General features: G+C 48.5%; 1 protein-coding gene and 2 long non-coding RNA genes across 6 annotated transcripts in view; 1 reads left to right on the top strand and 2 right to left on the bottom strand.

Annotated features, from left to right (window-relative positions):
- LOC147911381 (uncharacterized) overlaps positions 1-18,571 on the top strand; it is a 49,448-nt gene that overhangs the window by 13,528 nt on the left and 17,349 nt on the right. Inside the window, exons 2-6 of the long non-coding RNA XR_015551222.1 lie at positions 7,577-7,722; positions 9,204-14,818; positions 15,562-16,575; positions 16,822-17,039; positions 18,289-18,396. This is a non-coding gene — a long non-coding RNA (uncharacterized LOC147911381). The remainder of the gene's footprint in view (positions 1-7,576; positions 7,723-9,203; positions 14,819-15,561; positions 16,576-16,821; positions 17,040-18,288; positions 18,397-18,571) is intronic.
- Positions 8,047-9,209, bottom strand: LOC147911383 (uncharacterized). The gene is made up of 3 exons (XR_015551223.1): positions 8,955-9,209; positions 8,653-8,753; positions 8,047-8,346 (listed from the first exon to the last, which is right to left on the bottom strand). It is a non-coding gene; the product is annotated as an uncharacterized LOC147911383 (long non-coding RNA).
- On the bottom strand, positions 9,938-18,332 carry LOC147911382 (ral guanine nucleotide dissociation stimulator-like). 4 transcript variants are annotated; one of them, XM_087428169.1, is made up of 10 exons: positions 16,771-16,868; positions 16,319-16,512; positions 15,613-15,723; positions 14,767-14,957; positions 14,247-14,623; positions 13,259-13,474; positions 12,788-12,891; positions 12,233-12,302; positions 10,545-10,613; positions 9,938-10,120 (listed from the first exon to the last, which is right to left on the bottom strand). In XM_087428169.1, exons 1-10 carry the CDS (start codon positions 16,861-16,863, stop codon positions 9,938-9,940), a joined length of 1,608 nt encoding a protein of 535 aa, XP_087284295.1. In that variant the 5' UTR covers positions 16,864-16,868. The 4 variants fall into 4 exon arrangements, with proteins under 4 accessions (XP_087284295.1, XP_087284292.1, XP_087284293.1 ...); XM_087428166.1 differs by lacking the exons at positions 9,938-10,120; positions 10,545-10,613 and adding an exon at positions 18,252-18,332 and having other exon boundaries at positions 11,786-12,302; positions 16,771-16,878; XM_087428167.1 differs by lacking the exons at positions 9,938-10,120; positions 10,545-10,613 and adding an exon at positions 18,248-18,313 and having other exon boundaries at positions 11,786-12,302; positions 16,771-16,878.

Here is an 18,571-nt window from a genome sequence, read left to right as displayed (position 1 = left end):
AAAATGTATAGGGTAATATGATAGAAATTTGCTAAGATAAGGGAGCTGGAGGAGCCTAATTCAGGTAGGCCTCCTGAAACTGAGTCTTGAAGGATGAGAAAGCCAATGTCAAATGCTGCCAAAACGTGAGCAATTATAAACATTAAAACTTTTTGTTCTGAAACAATCACTGTTAAGAGAAGGAAAAGATAAACCTACAGACTGAGAGAAAATATTTAGAAGTCTCATTTCTGACAAAAGACTTCATATTCATTGCATGTTCATTGCAGCATTATTTGCAGTGGCCAAGACATGGAAACAACCTAAGTGTCCACTGATGGATGAATGGATAAAGAAAATGTGGTGTATATATACACTGAAATATTATTCAGCCATAAAAAGGAATGAAATCTTGCCATTTATGACAACATGGATGGACCTTGAGGGCATTATGCTAAGTGAAATAAGTCAGACAGAGAAAGACAAATACTGTAGGATTTCACTTACATGTGGGATCTAAAACAAACAAAAAAACAAGCTCATGCCTACAGAGAACAGATTGCTGGTTGCCAAAGTTGAGGGGTGGGGGGTGAGCAAAGTGAGTGAAGGAGATCAAAAGGTACAAATTTCCAGTTATAAAATAAATAAGTAGTGGGGATGTAATGTACAGCATAATAACTATAGTTAATACTGTACCACATAGTTGAAAGTTGCTAAGAGAGTAAATCTTCAAAGTTCTCATCACAAGAAAAAATTTTGTAACTATGCATGGTGACAGATGTTAACTAGACTTATTGTGGTGATCATTTCCCAATATATACAAATAGCAAATCATTATTTTATACACCTGAAACTAATATAATGTTATATATCAATTATACCTCAATAAAATAAGACTTTTATTCAGAATATAAAGAATTCACAAAATTCAACAAGAAATAACTCAAAAAACATAAACATAAGTTTTGAACTGACACTTTACTCAAAAAGACATATTGATGGTAAATAAGCATATGAAAAGATGCCAATACTCATGATGGAAACACAAAGTAAAATCACAATGAAACACCACTATACGTCTATTAGAAGGTAAAAAAAAAAATCCTGACACTACCAAGTGTTGACAAAGATGTGGAACAACTGGAATCCTCATGCTTTGCTGATAAGACTATAAAACAGTATGGCCACTTTGAAAAACTGTTTAATAGTCTTTTTAACAAACAAATTTAAACATATACAGTGCTTATATGTTTACTTATTCTTATATGGGAGTAGCAGTCTTACTCCCAAATATTTACCCAAGAGAACTAAAAACTTATGTGCACACAAAAATCTGTACACGCATGTTTATTTCAGCTTTATTTTTAGTTGTTAAAACTTGGAAACAACTCAAATGTGAATAAATGAATCAACAGTTTGTGGTATATCTATACACTGGAATACTACTTAGCAACACAAGGGAGAAAGTAACCCTGATGGATTCATGCAACAACATGTGTGAATCTCAAAGGTATTTTGTTAAGTGAAAGAAGCTAGAACCCAAAGGCATCATATTGTATGACTCCATTTATATGACATTCTGGGAAAGGCTAAACTATTGAGATAGAAGACAAATCTGAGGTTGCCAGGAGTGGGGTGTGGGGAGGGGTTGATCACAAAGAGGCAGCAAGCAGGAATTTTTGGGGTGATGAAACTTTTTGGATCATGACTGTGATGGTATACACAGTTCTATGCATTTGTCAAAATCCATAGAAATATACATCACAAAGAGTGTATTATGTAAATTTAAAACATGTAAAGTGTTATTATTGATTTCTAGTTTAATTCCATTGTGGTCTGAAAGCAGGCATTGTATGATTTCTATTTTTTTAAATTTGTTAAGGTGTTTTATGTCTCAGGATGTGGTCTATCTTGGTGAATGCTCCATGCAAGCTTGAGAAGAAAGTGTAATCTGCTATCATTGGATGAAGTGCTCTATAGATGTCAATTATATCTAGTTGATTGATGATGCTGTTGAGTTCAACTATGTCCTTACTGATTTTCTGCCTGCTAGATCTGTCCATTTCTGAGAGAGGGGTGTTGAAGTCGCCAACTATTATAGTGGATTTGTCTATTTCTGCTTATAGTTCTATCAGTTTTTGCCTCACATAGTTTGACACTCTGTTGTTAGGCACATGCACGTTCAGAATTGTTATGTTTTCTTTGAGAATTGACCCCTTTATCATTATATAATGCTTTTATTTATCTCTGATAACTTTCCTTACTTTAAAGTCTGCTCTGTCTGAGATTACTATAGCTACTGTCGCTTTGTTTTGATTATTGTTAGCATGGTATATTTCTCTCTACCCATTTACTTTTAATCTATATGTGTCTTTGTATTGAAAGTGGGTTTCTGGTAGACAACATATAGTTAGGTCATGTTTTTTGATCCCTTCTGACGTTCTCTGTTTTTTAATTGGTACATTTAGATCATTGACATTTAAAGTGTTTTTTGATATAGCTGACATATACTTACTATATTCATTACTGTTTTCTATTTGTTTCTCTTGTGTGTTGTTTTTTTTTGTTTGTGAGGAGGACTAGCCCTGAGCTAACATCCGATGCCAATCCTCCTCTTTTTTCTTGAGGAAGACTGGCCCTGGGCTAACATCCGTGCCCATCCTCTTCTACTTTATACGGGACGCCACCACAGCATGGCTTAGCAAGCGGTGCGTTGGTGCGCGCCCGGGATCCGAACCTGCGAACCCCAAGCTGCCGCAGCAGAGCACGCACAATTAACCGCTGCGCCACTGGGCCGGCCCCTGTTTCTTTTGTTTTTTGTTCCTGTTTTTGTCTTCCACTCTTTTTCTGCCTTTTATGGTTTTAATTGAGCATTTTGTATGATTCCATTTTCTCTCCTTTCTTAGCATATCAGTTACAGTTTTTTAAAACTTTTTTAGTGGTTACCCTAGAGTGCAATATATATTTACAACTAATCCAAGTCCATTTTCAAATAACACTATACTACTTCCTGGGTAGCATAAGTATTTTATAATAACAAAATAATCCTAATTCCTTACTCCCATCCCTTGTATCATTGCTGTTATTCATTTCACTTATATGTAAGCACACATAAGCATACATATTCGTAAGTGTACATAATCAAATACATTGTTATTTTAAACAAACTGTTATCTGTTAGATAGATTAAGAATAAGAAAAATAAGAGTTTTTGGTTTACTTTCACTTATTCCTTCTTCAACTCTCATCCTTTCTTTATGTAGATCTGAATTTCTGACCTATATTATTTTCCTTCTCTCTAAAGAACCTCTTTTAACATTTCTTGCAGAGCAGGTCTATTGGCAACATAGTCCCTCAATTTTTGTTTGCCTGAGAAAGTCTTTATTTCTCCTTCACTTTTGAAGAATAATTTCATAGAGTATAGAATTCTAGGTTGGTGGGTTTTTTTCTCTGAACACTTTAAATATTTTACTCAACTTTCTACTTGCTTGCATGGTTTCTGAGAAGTTAGATGTAATTCTCCTCTTTGTTCCTCTATAGGTAAGATGTTTTTATACTCTGGCTACTTTCAGGATTTTTTCTTTATTTTTGGTTATAATTTGAAGATATACCTAAGTGTAATTTTTGGGGGCATTTATCTTGCTCAGTATTCTTTGAGCTTCCTGGATCTGTGGTTTGGTGTCTGACATTAATTTGGGAAAATTCTTGGTCATTATTTTTTCAAATATTTCTTCTGTTCCTTTCTCTCTTTTTTCTCCTTCTGGTAATCCCATTACACATATGTTACATCTTTTGTAGTTGTCCCACAGTCCTTGGATATTCTTTTTTTTTTTTTCAGTCTTTGTTCTTTTTGCTCTACAGTTTTCAAGGATTCTATTGATATATCCTCTAGCTCAGAGATTCTTTCCTCAGCCATGTCTGGCCTACTAATAAGCTCCTCAAAGCCATTCTTCGTTTCTGTTACAGTGATTTTTATTGCTAGCATTTCTTTCTGAATCTTTCTTAGGGTTTCCATCTCTCTGCTTACATTACCCATCTGTTCTTGCATGCTGTTTACTTTATCCATTAGAGCTCTTAGCATATTAATCACAGTTGTTTTAAATTCCCAGTCTGATGATTCCAACATCCTTGCCATGTTTGATTTTGATACTTACTCTGTCTCTTCAAATTATGTTTTTTGTGTTTTGGTATATGCCTGGTAAATTTTCTTGATAGCTGTATATGATGCACTGGGTAAAAGGAACTGCTGTAAATAGGCCTTTAGTGATGTGGCAGTGAGGTGTTGGGGAGGGGAAGCATTCTATAGTCCTAAGATTAGGTCTCAGTTTTTCAGTGAGCCTACGCCTCTGCACTGTGAACTTCATGACTGTTTCTCAGGGTTTTTTTTGCCCCCTTAGGTGAGACAGGATGGCTAGAGTGGGCTGGAGTTGGGTATTTCCCCTCCCCTAGGTCAGTTAGGCTCTGATAATACTCCAGTAGGTTAAGCTCTTGTTAGGCAGTTTTCCCTGAGGGTGGGCCTTGTTAAGAAGAACAGAGTGCTCTGGAGTGAATGGTTCCTTTTCCCCTCCTCCTGCCAGGAGCACAAGGGGATTTTTCTCAGATATTTACTGTGGGAACCTAGTCAAGCTCCTGGAGGTAATCTCACAATGTTCTGGGGGCCCCTCTATGACTGGATCACCCCAGAGTTCTTAACTTTCAGAGTTGTCCACACTGAGCCTTCACCAATCTGTCCATTACAGTTCAGGTTTTCCTACCCTGGCACTGGTCCTGGAGGTGGTTTCTGCACACGAGTCTCTGCTCTGGTAAGCTGCGGCTCTCTGTATTTGCTTGTCCATCTCTCTACTCTTGGGGGCAGCAGTTTACCCTGTGTCCTCCCCTGTCTTATGGATCCAAGAATAGTTGTTTGTTGATTTTTCAGTCTGTTCAGCTTTTTACTTGTTATCAGGATGGAGCGGTAACTTCCAAGCTCCTTACGAGCAGAACTGGAAACTGAAAGTGAAAACGTATAAATTTTTTAAAAATCAAGCAAGATAAGGGTCAGGAAAAAACTTGTGGATTTTTAAAGTTGTGTGTGTCATCAGTGACTGAGCAGTTTTGATGAAGTGGAGCTCATTGAATCCAAATTGCTTTATGTTTAAGAGGAAGTGAGATGAGTAAATGGAAACATGTAGTGTAGACAACTCTTTCAAGATGTTTGGCTATAAAGTGGAAAGGGAAATAGCTGGATGAGAATGTGAGTCCATAAAAGTTTTAAATTTTTTATGTGAGACCGATTAGGACTAAAACTAACAAAAATGTACAAGACTTCTACTGAGAAAATTATAGAATTTAATAAAAGATATAAAATGGCCAAATAAGTAGATATATCATGTTCACTGACGGGATAACTTAATGTTATGAAAAATTTCTGTGTTCCCTGAATTAATTTATAAATCCAAACAATCTCAATAAAAATGCTAATAGAATTTTTGTGTGTGTGGATTTTGCCAAATGGATTCCAAAATTCATTAGGACAAGCAAATATATAAGAATGCCAAAATATGGGGCCGGCCCAGTGGCATAGTGGTTAAGTTCTTGCGCTCTGCTTCAACGACCTGGGGTTCGAGGATTCGGATCCTGGGCGCGGACCTACACACTGCTCATCGAGCCATGCCGTGGCAGCATCCCATACACAAAATAGAGGAACGTTGGCACAGATGTTAGCTCAGGGACAATCTTCCTCAAGAAAAAAGAGGAAGATTGGCAATAGATGTTAGCTCAGGGCCAATCTTCCAAAAAAAAAAAAAAAAGGAATGCCAAAACAATCTTTGAATATATTAGGAATTGCCTTATCAATTTTCAAGACACATTATAAAGCTGTATTAATAGAAACAGTTTGGTACTGGTGCAGGAATAGATATTCGAAATTGAGATATGAGTGGGGTCCCTTTGAGGAAGAATGCTATAACCCTGCCAACATAGTATACTGTAAATCTTCCTCTTTGCCCTTCTGAAAGTGACCTGGGACCCTTTACCAAGATATCTGTGCATGGGAAGAGGGAAACAGCCAGATCTTTTTGGAATGACTAAGATAGAATTGGAGTTGATGCTAATTCCTGGGGATCCCAAATGCTTTTTGGTCAAATAGTCAGAGTGGAGATTGATAGAGATTAGATGATAAATAGTTCTTTGGTCTGATTCCTTCTCACAGTGGGCCCAGTGGGTCCACACATACAACCCAATAGGAATTCTCTTTGTATCTAAATTTTACCTGAATTTATAGTTCTCAAGAACACATTTGCAAACTAGCAGACTCTTCACACTGGCTCCCTGCCTGTAGAACAATGGCTTATATAATAGGAAAGACCAACTGGAAACCACTGGAATTGCCCTGCTCAACCAAAATAATAAATCAAAAGCAATATTGCATCCCTGAGGAAGTCTGTGGAGAGTAATGCCACCAGGCAAGTCTTGAGAGATGCAAGTGTGTTGACTTGGCCTGTATGCATGGTAGTGGGGTTTTGGAGAGTGGTAGCAGATTTTCCTACACTTAATCAGGTGGTGATCCTAAATGCTGCTGCTTTTACAGATGTAGTCTCCTTACTGGAGCAAAACAGCACAGTCTCTAAAAACTGGTGTGTAACTATTGTTCTGGCAAATGCTTTATTCTCTCTACATCAACCAAGAAGTAATTTGCTTCCACATCATCGGGTCAACAAAACATTCACTGTTGCTTTCAGCTCTAGCCCTCTCTGTCATAATCGAGGCTAAATAATCCATGAAATCATGCTAATAGATTTGTTGGGCAGGAAGTAGCAAATACCCTGGAAGCTTTAGTAAGATATATAAGTGGGAGATAAACCCCATGAAGACTTGGTGGGTTTGTAGGGCTCTAGGGTTCTGGGGCATACTGAGATCCCTCCTTCAATGTGAAAGTTAAGTTGATGTATCTTCCACCTATTAACATTAAAAAAGATCCAATGCTTTGTGGGCCTCTTTGGGTTCTGGAGCCAATATGTGTCTCATTTGAGTGATTTACTTTGCATATTTACTGAGTTTCAAATGGGGCTCAGAGCAAAAGAAGTCTCTGAAGCTGGTCCAGGGTACAGTATAAGCTATTCTACCATTTAGGCCATATGAATCAGCAGGTCTTTGGCATTTAGGGCTGTTTTCGGGATCTTCTGGCAGCCCTCCACAAGAGCATGACAATGCATGCACCTAGGATTTTAAAACAAAACCATGCAGATATCCATTTTCCTTTTGAGAAATGGCACCTTTCTTGCTACTTGGTGCTGGTTGGGACTAAATACCTAATTATGGGACAGTCTGAGATGACTGTTATGAACTGGGTATTATCTGATCCACAAAGCTCTCGAGTTGGGCGTGAACAGCAGCACTTCATCATCAAGTGACATGAAACAAGCAGGAAAAGGACTTCCACGGGCATGGGCCAGGGTCCCAGGAGGATTCCAGTCTAGGCGAAGGGTGAACAGGGAGCCCTAGAGGCGGCCTGATGGGGATGTCCTGTCGGCCCTTAGTCCATCTGCACATGGTCTTCCTCTGTCCTTGTCCGTTCCACATGCAAACTTTTATCTTTTTACATTTTTTCCTCATTTAGTGTTGATGCAAATCCAGACACTGATTAGAAAACGGCAAGTTCCAATATCTGATCCAAGAAACCTCAACAAGAGAAGCAAAAAACATTCCTTCTTCCTGGAAAGCTGTAGAAAGACAGCCACTGTCCTGGGGAAGGACATGGTCCTGGTAAGTGCTATTTGAAAGACACCCACATTTCAGTGGTTATTGCTCTGCCTGGGAAAGTCCCTCCAACCTCTACATCCAGGGAGATCTGAGGGGCTGTCTCTGCTCCTGGCCCAGGTGAACCACACTGAAATCCACCTGTCCTCTGAGGAAGGGGGACTTGAGGGTTTCATTCAGTAGCCAGGGAGGAGGCTGGCCCTCCTCCCTTCTCCCACATACAATAAGCTGTGACCATACACAAGTTCTTAATTCAAGGAGGAAAGTGAGATTCTGTGTCTCATTTACATGAGCATAAGAAGTGAAAGAACCACACCACAACACCCAGGCTGTGACAGAAACAGGATATAATGTAAGAGTCAAATCTACCATTTACTATTAAAGAAATAATATCACTCCTCCCCAATGGGTTAACAGTGGCTGGCGTGGTGATGTCAGGGAGAGGGAGGGGGTGGTGCCCTCCCTCTGGGGATTTAGGGGAAACCAGGGAAAGTCTTAGGATGTCCTCGTTCACTCAGGGTGGGAAGAGCTGGCCCGGTGCACCCCGAGGGCGCCAGTGTCCCTGCTGGTCAGGAGGAGCTGCACTTGTGGTCTCCAGAGTGTGACGGCTCATCACCAAGGGCATGGTGGCTGAAGAGAAGAAACAGACTATTTTGGGGATCCTTCCTGAGATTCATGGCACAACTCCCTGTTCCCCTGCACTCTGATCCAAACCCTGTACCGAGTGCTCAGTCCATCAACAGCACCTCGTTTGTCCCTGATGCAGGAGGCATCATTTAGCATCACCCATTTCAGAGGATGCAACTGAATCCCAGAGAGGAGAGGGGAGCGGCCTGTCCCAGGCCTGCTCAGCAGTGGAGCTGGGATCCAGGCCCATGCTTAGCCCGAAGCTGTACTGAGCCCCTGGATTCAGTCGCTGTTGGTCCCAACACTCACTTGGCCCTGAACTGCAGGATGTCCGGTTCCTCTTTCTCCTGAAGAGCCGCATTTTGCTCGCCTTCTGGTGTGCGGGCTCCAGCTGGCAGGAGACCCAGTAGCTACAGGACAGAGTGGCCTGTGAGCTACCAGGAGCCACACCTCAGGTGCCCCTCCCAGAGCCTGCCAGCAGCTGAGTCCTGGTGCCCCATGGGTCACCACGCTACGAGTTCTGTGGCTGATCAGCGAGCCAGGCCACAGGCTCTGGAGCTGGCCATCAGAGAGAGTCTGCCCTGCCCTCACCCAACTCCTGTCCCCCTCACCTCTCATGGACACTGATGGGCTCCATGGCCTGGAACCAGGCCCCAAATCGCTCATCAGGCTCCAGGTCATATGCATTTGCAGCCTGCTGGAGCAGCTGGATCCTCCTAATGACTTTGTATTTCTGGGAGGAAGGACAGGATGCAGACAGGGCTTGGGTGGGGAACGCTGCCAGGGACTTGTGCGGAGTGAGGATCTGGTCTGGGGTCTGTGCTCACTCGGGAACCCTCCTTCCTTCCCTCTCCATTCAGGACTTGCCTGTCCTCACAGTTGGCTTGAATTAGTTCCTCATCCAGGAAGGTGTCCTTGATGCCAGCCCCTCCCGCACCCGCCAACGTGATGGGATGCCCAGCTTTGTGGATCTGACTCTCCCAATAAATGTAAGACCCAAGGGATGAGGCCAGAGAAAGTCTTGCCAGGGGAGGTCTCTGATTTCCACATCCCCACCCTCCCCATAGCTGCTCACGTCACACCATTTCTGAAAGTTGACCCGATTTCCCTGGAAGGGAGACAGCCAATGTCCATCAGAAGCAGCCCCCTAAGCCCATAACCAACCCCCATCCCACCCCTTCTCAGGCTGCAGGAATGTCAGGGCCCAGCAGAGGGCAGACCTTCCACAAAGAGAACTTGACACTGGGCCAGGCTCTGGGCTCCAGAGCAGGAGGGACAGGGGAGCTGAGGCCAGAGACCTTATGTAGCACACCCTCTCTGATGACAGACGGGGAGACTGAGGCCTCAGGGAGGAAGGGACAGCTGGAACACAGAAGTGCTTCCTCACTTGCAGGGGCTGATGGCACTCCCCCAGGGGCAGGGCCCGAGGGGGAGGCTGAATCCATCTCAGACACAGCCTCCTGCAGCTCTGCAGGCAGGCAGCTATGAGCTTCACCAGCCCAGGTAGACTGGTGGGGGGCTTATGTGGAGTGTCTATTCACACATTGCTAAGATGGGCCTGACTCCCCAGCTCCCAGGGGTGGTCTTGCGGCTCTCATGAGAGGAGGTTTGCCAGGTACTGAGAGCTCAGGTCCCAGTGCAGGGCTCTCGCCTCCCAAACCTCAGGATCCTGCTCCCTGGCCCCACCTCCAGGCTCACTCACTTCCAGATCATCCGCCATCCCAATGTCCAGCAGCTTCAGGTGATAGAGGAACATGCCCAGGAAGGGGACGACACCCTGTGAAATCAGGGTGGGAGTGGTGAGATGAGTCCCACCTCTCAGGTGCCCCCATGGACCCTCCCCCAAATCCCTTCACCCCAGCCTCCTGCCCACCACAGACTCCCACAGAGAACAGCCTAGGACCCTCAGCGGCGTCCCCCCAGTTACCCCCTCCAGGACCACCCAACTTCCCCAGTCACCTCCCAGGGGCGGCTTTTGGCAAATCCCAGGGTATGTGGTCCCTGCCCCTCCCCTCCCTAACCCATCCTGGGCCCAGCCCTTCCAGGCCTCCTCCTGGTCACTTCCAGGGCAGGCCTTTCAGGCTCTTGGGCTCCTGGAGCTGGGCTGGAGGAGGAGGGACCCCTCTCTTAGGGAGGCCTCCAGCCGTGAGGTGAGTGACCCCTCCTCTGACACCTGGATCCTCCCCCTCAGGCCACCTCACCTGCTGCTGCTGTCTCTCCTGGGCTCCCTGGGGGTCCATCTGCAGGGTGGCCCTCACAGATATCACCTCCTGCAGGGTCAAGGACAGGCTCAGGGAGGCCATGTTCCCTTCCCCATGTCTCCCAGGCCCCTGATCTTGGACCCTGGACATCTGGTGTCTATGGCTGCTCCCATTCCAGGGTGCCCTGATTCTAGATCACTCCCAGCTCCAACACTCCCTCCTCTGTGCCCTCAGGCCTGCCCAGGCCCCTAAGCCTCTCTCCTCATCAGGAAAGTGTGAGGAGGACTCCCCATGCCTCCCAGGGTCCCCTGAGGACTCAGTGTCATCTGACTGTCACCAGTGCTGTCCCCTCCCCCCTCGAGGAGGAGGAGCACAAAGCTCCTGCACATTCCTCTCCCCCTTGTACCTCATCACCCCTGTGAGGCCTGCACCACAGATCATCTCCCTCCATTTCCCAGATGAGGAGACCGAGGCCCACAGAGGGGCAGTGACTTGCTCAGGGGCCCACAGAGGAGACCGCTCCCCCTCCCAGCCAGAGGCCCTGGCCCCCGGCCTTCACTCCTCCTCCAGACACACCTCTGACCAATGTCCTGTCCTCTGGACTCTCGGGGTGTGTTGAGGCCCTCAGTCAACCTGAGCCATGGATGGAGAGGCACAAGGTGTCTCGGGGTCCCATGCAAGTGGCTTCTGTGTTTTCCAGCCCCCTGGGATTCTCTGACACCAGGCTGGACGTGAGGCCATGCCAAAGGCCTCAGCTCCCTAGGATCCCCTCAGGATGGTCCCTGCACAGAACTCCTCCTTCATTCACTCAGGAAGGGGACCCCTGTGTGCCATATCTGAGTGACAGTGTAGGGGCTGAACACGGCACTGTGTAATGGTGACATTTGCATCCTTTTTCACTTGGAAACTTCTAATGTCCCTTCTCCTTTCTCAGCTCTCATGTTTGAAGTCTGTGGTCTGAGCCTTTGCACAATCCTTAGGCCCCTCCTGCCAGGGCCTCGATGGAGGCCATTAAGAATCTGTCAGGAAGGTCCATTAAGAATCTGTAGGTTCCTCGATAATTCTCATTGCCATCTGGGGCGTATCCTTGTCGACAAGGCACCGGGGGAGACTCACTGGTTTGTCAGCAGTGACCACTATCGGGCTAGAGTGCACAGTCCCAGAGAGCACACAGTTCTGTCCCAGATCCACCATTTGGCCCAAGGCTGTGCAGCCCCTGTGTCCACAAGGCCTGTGTGACCTCACAGTGCCCATCCCTGGGGCAGGCAGAGTGCCCTCCCCTGCGAGCTGCAGTGAAGACAGAAGGAGCAGCAGGGGCCTGGCTTCCTGAGGACAGACTGGGCTGCTTTAGGAAGAAAGGAACCCCCACCCACTCCATCCACCCGCCAGCCTGGAGGATGATGAGGGCCAGCTGATGGGTCCGCATGGAAGCCAGACACCTGCTCATTCTGCCAGCTCTTCACCTCTTGGAACAGTCCAGGCGACACCACTGTATCCCGTGACCAAGGCCTCCTGCCCCAAACAGTCCCCACCTGCCCCTGCAGCTCACACCCCCGCTTCCTGTCCAGCTGGACAAGACAGACCGTTATTTCTCGGGGAACCTTAAGTGAAAAACTTACCAAAGCACATCCTGCCTGGTCCCTCCCCACCTCACCTCCCGTCCTTCCAGATCTCCAGCCTCCACTCACCTCCTTGAGAAGCTTCCTGCTCTCCCGGTGGCATGTTTGGAAGATCTTTTTAACTATTTGACAGTTCTTCCTGAGGAGGGAAAAAAGGAAAGAAACACTGTGGAGTGGTTTGAGGGTAAATCCCTTTTGTTTGAAAACCCAGAAGATCCAGACAGCCTGGATGAGCATTTTCACTGTGTCGTCTGAGCCCTGAGGTGTCTGGGACTGGGGAGGGGGCTCTCCTATTGTCACCTGGGGCCTCCATTCTCTTATTTTCTCAGCAGATGTGTTTTAAACAGTCTTAATTTCACGTGGACAGAGAGTTCTGTTGCTGCAAACACTTGAAAATCTTCAATTTGGTTCAAGCCATGATCTGTCACTTAGGGAAACTGATTCCTGAGGCAGAACCACTGGCCTAAGTTTTCAGAAAGACTTGAAGCCTGCCAACCAGGTCAGACCCTATCCCCAGGGTTTGCTGTCTCCCAGGAGGTCCCAACTGACTGAAGGGCAATGCCAGCCCTGTGGGGGGTGTCTGGTCCACCCAGGTGGTGCTCGCATGGAGAGAGGCCTACCCACCTGGACACCTGTCTCCACGTCTCTTTTAAACGTTGAATGGAGGGGCCCTGCAGAGCCCAGAAGATCGCATGGAGAGAGGAAAGGTTCCTCAGGCCTTGGCATTCCTGGGGAAGGGAAGAGAATGAGCTGTGAGGGGGAGCTGGAGCCCTGCTTCCTCTGGCTTCTGTCGCCTCATTGACGTCTCCTGTCCTGGATGAGACAGCAGCTCAGGGAACCCGGGAAAGGCACAGCTGGAACCTGATGAGGAATACTTCCAGGGAGGAGGATTTCAGCTCAAGCCAAGAAAGGAGCCCAGGAAGGGGTGAGCTTCCCACCACTGGGACCAGGAGTCAGGTCATCGAGGCCTGGCAGGAGGGGCCTAAGGATTGTGCAAAGGCTCAGACCACGGACTTCAAACATGAGAGCTGATAAAGGAGAAGGGGCAGTTCCCCTGACTCCAGAGAGGGGCTCCCAGGGCCTCCCACATCTTACCTTGGCCACCTGGATCCAGAGCTCCACCACCCTGGCCCTGTCCTGGGCCGTCATGCTCGGGTCCCCAATGCAGGTGGTGATGATACATTCGACCACTCTGTTAAAGTGGGTCATGGTGGCATGGATGGTCGGTGCCAGGTGCTCAATGCCCCTGTTGTCACCCTGGGACCAGATGGAGTCCAGGAATTCGTGGGGCCTCACTGTCTTGAAGAGCTCCTGGGGAGGACAGGGAGTGTCACCCAGCCCTGCCACAGCCCAGCTCAGCATCTGCAGCCCCAGTCCCAGGCTGGGTCAGTGGTGAGAGCTGGAGCTCAGGAAGCTGAGAATGTGGCCTGAGGCTTGTGGGAGTCCCTGGGTGTTGCCTGTGTCCCCTGAGGGCACCCAGCACAGGATGACCCAGGAACCGATACTGTGGCGCAGGGAAGTGGCATTTGCTCGCCGCCCAGTCTCACTTCCTCCAAGCACCAGAACTCGGCTCCTGCTTGACCATCTCTAGGGGCATCTTCCACCCATTCTGACCATCCTGGGGTCTGACTCCTCTTTCAGATGCACATTCCCCCAAGGCAGCAACAACCAGGGGCTTTGTTTGTCTGCCTTGTAGTCATGTACACATGAGGTGCCTAATTAGTGCTGAGGCTGTTGAGGCCTCCTGGGCAAATGAGTGAACTACCCAAGGACGAGACAGCGCTTCAGTGTGCTCCCCTCCCCCACCAAAGCGCAGACTCTGCCCAACTTCCTCTCTGCTCCACCTCATCCACCTGCACAGCCACTCTGCACGGCAGCTGCTCTCAGAGTCCATCCCTACTGTCCACATGAGGACAGCAAAGGCTTGGGAGTTAAGAAGGCTGCTCAGGTCACATGAGGGTAAGTGGGGAAGCAAGAGGTTGGACCGAGATCATGGGATTCTGGATCAGGAAATGGCAGGTCTGGGGCAGCTGATGGCACAGGGAAGGCCTGCCCCACCTGCCCTGAGAGCCCCGCTGCTCACCACATCCATCAGTGTCAACTGCTCTGCCACCAGCCGGGGAGGGAACTCCAAGAAGTCAGGCTTCTCCTCCCTCAGCAGGTTCTTGGTGGTCACGTCCCAGGGGCAGGCGGGCTCTGGGGCTGGATCTGGCTCTGCTGTTATCTCTCCAGGTGGAGGGAGGATTCTCCCTGGAGCCAATGGTCCAGCTGGCTCCAGCTCAGGAGCTGGCACTGGGGCTGGAGCTGATGTTGGTGGTGGCTCTGGCCCTGGAGGGACTGATGGAGGTGACACTGGCTCCAGCTCTAGCACAGGTGGTGGAACTAGAGCTGGAGCTGGATCTAGCCGTGGAGCTGGCCCTTGCTCTGGCGCTGGAGCTGGAGGGAGCTCTGGAGATGGTACTGCAGCAGGAGAAAGAAACAGTGTCACTCAAGTAGCTGACTTCCCCTGTGCCTGTCAAAGCCAGGAAAGACCCCACTGCCTTGAAGTGAACCAAGCCTCTGAACACTCTGCAAATTGTCTTCCCAGACTGCAGTCGCCTCACCTTCCAGCTCTGCCTCAATGGGCCGTGGATGCTCCAGCTGGACCTGGAGAAGGTAGGCGTGGCCCTGCAGCCCCGAGCCAGGCAAGCTGAGATGCAGAGAGGCCAGCTTCATGCTGAAGCAGGGATAGTGCAGGAGCTCCCAGAAATCCTGCCCTGGGTCCAGGCAGGTTCCCACCAGAGAAGAGATGGCACTGGGGGAGGCAATTGGGCAACAGAGTCAGAGGCCTGGCCTTTCCCTCCACACTTCTCACCCAAGGCACCCTGGCTTGGGACTGGGCCCTATGCCTGCCCCTCTCCATCCAGGTGAGAGCCACATGGCAGCCCTGACCCCTGTGAGGCTGTCCTGGCAGTGGCAGGCCTGCTTATCCAGCAGGTTGACACAGAGTCTGTTGTGACTCTCTTCCCACTGACACTCTTCTCCTGAAGGTCTGGGACACAGCCCACCCCAGCCCTCCATGCACTTGTGCAACTGGATTGAGCACTGAGACAGATTTGTGACCAGGTTGCTCACACACCTCCTGTTCTGGGCCTGGAGGCGGTGGTCAGAAGAGGTAGATGTGGAGAAGGGGAGGCAGATTAAAATGGGTCTGTGGTGGGAATGGGTTTCTAGGGGAGAACTCAGCCCAGCCACCCCTCTGGTTCCCAGGGGTCCTGGCACCCATCCATAGCTCTTTGACTCCTGTCCTCCTGGAGTGGAAGCCACCGGACCTCTGCCTTCCCATGGGAATCAAAAGATGCGTGAGATGCGGCTTCTGACAGGCTCCCCTCAGCCACAGCCTCCATCTCCCCCCACAGCTTGTTCTTTAGAGACAGGAGGCCGTCCTTCTGGACCCAAAGACCACTCACTTTTTTAGGTGGTCCTGCGCTCTGCCCTCCTGGCTGGAATAAGGGGAGATGCCTCCAGATGTAAAGGAGGCTATGAGGGCATCCCTTGGGATGGACGGTGGATGACAAGACCTGCGAATGATGTCTAATGTCAATGTCTGACTCTCAGATGGAAATTGAGGCCACGCATTGTGTCTCCTTCATTCACTGGGTTTACTGTCTCCAAATGTCCTGCATGCAGTAGGTGCTTAATCTACATGGTTGAATGAATGTAATCCACCCAGAACCATCCCAGACACCTGAGTGGGCCTAGGGCCTCTCTGCTGCCCCAGAGATCCTTGACTGGCTACCCCAAGGAAAAGGACCAGGACCAGCTGGATGGAATCTCCAACTCCTTGACAGGGTGGTTTCCATGTGCTTTTCCAAACTCAGAAAGGCCGCATCTCAGAGATGGGTGAGGCAGACTACTTTTCACGGGGAAGAGAGAAATAAACACCATGAACAACCACAGCACGTCCACAGCCCTCTCTGCAGAGCCAGGCACCAGGTAAGCACCCGCCATGGCTGATCCCATTAGTTCCTACAAGATCCCCATGAAATTTATCCTCTCCCACCCTACTTTTCAGAGGAGCAAACTGAGGCTCAGAGAGATTTGGTGACACTCCCAGGACACACAGCTGGCAGGGGGCAGAGTCACCACTGTGCTGAGGAGGGAGTGGCCACTCACCTAGTAAACAGCTGGTCCAGGACCTGGTGGGATGTGTCTAAGGCCGAGTAGTTGACCATGAAGGTGGTGAAGCTAGAGATGTTCCTCCTCAGGAAAGCTGGTGCGATGGACTCTGTCAGCTTCTCCATCATGCCTGTCTGGAGGGCCCGCATCCTGCAGGCCTCATTGAAATTCACGGTGGACTCATCCTCACACTGAGGGAGAGGAGGAGGTACATACACTCAATGACATCATGGTGAACCAGCGGGAGGATTGAGGTGACTTTCTACCCTCCTGTGTAGCTGGTGGGAAGGAGTGGAGGTCCAGATTCCTTTGGGAGTGGGACTGTGGAACACTCTAATGAGAAAACCCTGGGGGGTTCCAGGGGAGACTCAGATTTGAGTCTGCATTCTAGTAGTGCCTTGGTCCTCTCAGAGTCCTGGGTATGAAGACACCTCTGCACCCACACTCACCTCAGACCAGCCCTCTTCATTGATGGACTGGTGCACCTGTGTCCTCTCCAGGGAGATGGCGAACTGGAAACCATCTACCAGCTCCTCAACCATCACTTGGGTGCAGCTCTGCAGTGACAGTGCCCAGAAGTCAGGCCAGGAGGCATCAGGGGCCTGCCTGGACTTCGCCACAGAGGGAAACCCCACCACAGTTCAGGCACAGAGGGGCATCTGCATAGTCTCCATCAGGGAAGGAATGTGATGACACCTCGATGGCCTGGGATTCACATGTGGGTAGAAGAGCTTGGTCCCCAGCACTCACCATCCTCTCCTGCAGCCAAGATCTTCAGTGTGAACATGACACACAACCAGATCTCCACCATTTAGCTACCTGCTCCTGCTCAGGGTGGTTCCTCCTCATACTACCTTCTCTAACTCCACCTCCCACATACACACACACACACACACACACACACACACACACACACACAATGAGGGTCAAGGGGTGTGGGGCTGTCCATTTGGGATCACAGTTGTGGCCTGACCTAGAGTGGCCTGCCCTGGGCTACGCTGTTACCTGATGGTTCCTCCTGCCAAAAGGCCACAGACATTCGAGGTGAGGGCTGAGCCAATGTCTAAAGCGACTTAATATGCTCTCATTCTTGGCTTTCCGGGGGCCAGAGCCTCGGAAAGTCACGGGACAACACGAGAACATCCTGCTGTGTCGAGTGTCTCCACTCAAATGAACTGGACAGGAGGCTGTGGTTACAGTGTGGGTGCCTGGTAACCAGACTTATAAGTTCTGTTGGGGCTGTCACCAAGGAAGTGAGGTCACTTCTTCAAGGTTCTATTACTTGGCCCCTTCCTTCAATCAGACCCACCCAAAGCCCCCGCTAGGCTGTTGGCTACTCTCCCTCCTTGCCCATGTCATCTCCATCACTGTACACAAATATCCATCACCACCCTCCCCACAGCTCCTTGGGAGTGGAACCAGTGGCCAGCTTTGAGGAGACAGAGCTGAAGTCACACCTCTTTTATCCTACCAGTTCTGTGTCCTGGAAAAGCCACTGTGCCTCTCAAGATCTCCCCAGTCTCCCAACCTGCACAATGGGGATGGTGCTAAAAACAGCTTTCTAGGAACATCGTCAGGTGTATATGAGATAATACCTACAACACCTGTGGGCTGGTGTCACATGTGTCTAATGCTGGCCCTCCCATCTATGTCAGTTCCATCTGTGCAGCCTCCACAAACCCCCACTCCATACTTCTTGTCACACATCATTGGCCTGAATTTGGTCTGGTCACTCTTATCTGCAAGAAGGGTTAGGAATTTTATCTTTTAGTTTGTTGAATTGCCACCCAAAATAAAACTGATTCTCTGTTCTGAATATTAAGGGAGAAGGTGAACAGTGGAAACTACCCGTGCTCTCTCCCTACACTAACCTTCAAGTTGAAGGGGAGGAAATGAACTTTTCAGATGAATCAAGCATGTATTTACCTACCACAGGCTCTCTTTTCTTGTTGTTTATTCATCCACAGAGAACAAGAAGTCTTGCTTCCAAACCAGAATGTATGAGACGTCCACTGCCCTCTGTTCCCAGCAGAATGACCAGAACCAATTTGTTGGCTTTTATTTGCCTGGCCCTTGTAAGTAGATCTGAGAACATTCTTTCTATGTCCTTCATAGAGTGGGTCTGGGAGAGTCTGAGGTTGTAGAGAATTGTAGGCAAATAGCAGGCTCCTGAAAAACTGAGTCAAATTTGAATCTCTGTAATTCAAAGGAGAGTGATATCAGCATCATGGTGGAATAAGATACCTCCTG

Source organism: Ceratotherium simum, unplaced genomic scaffold (assembly GCF_057802395.1).
Source record: "Ceratotherium simum simum isolate JZ-2026a unplaced genomic scaffold, ASM5780239v1 HiC_scaffold_43, whole genome shotgun sequence".
Lineage (NCBI taxonomy): Eukaryota > Metazoa > Chordata > Mammalia > Perissodactyla > Rhinocerotidae > Ceratotherium > Ceratotherium simum.
This window is presented reverse-complemented; position numbering and strand designations above follow the sequence as displayed.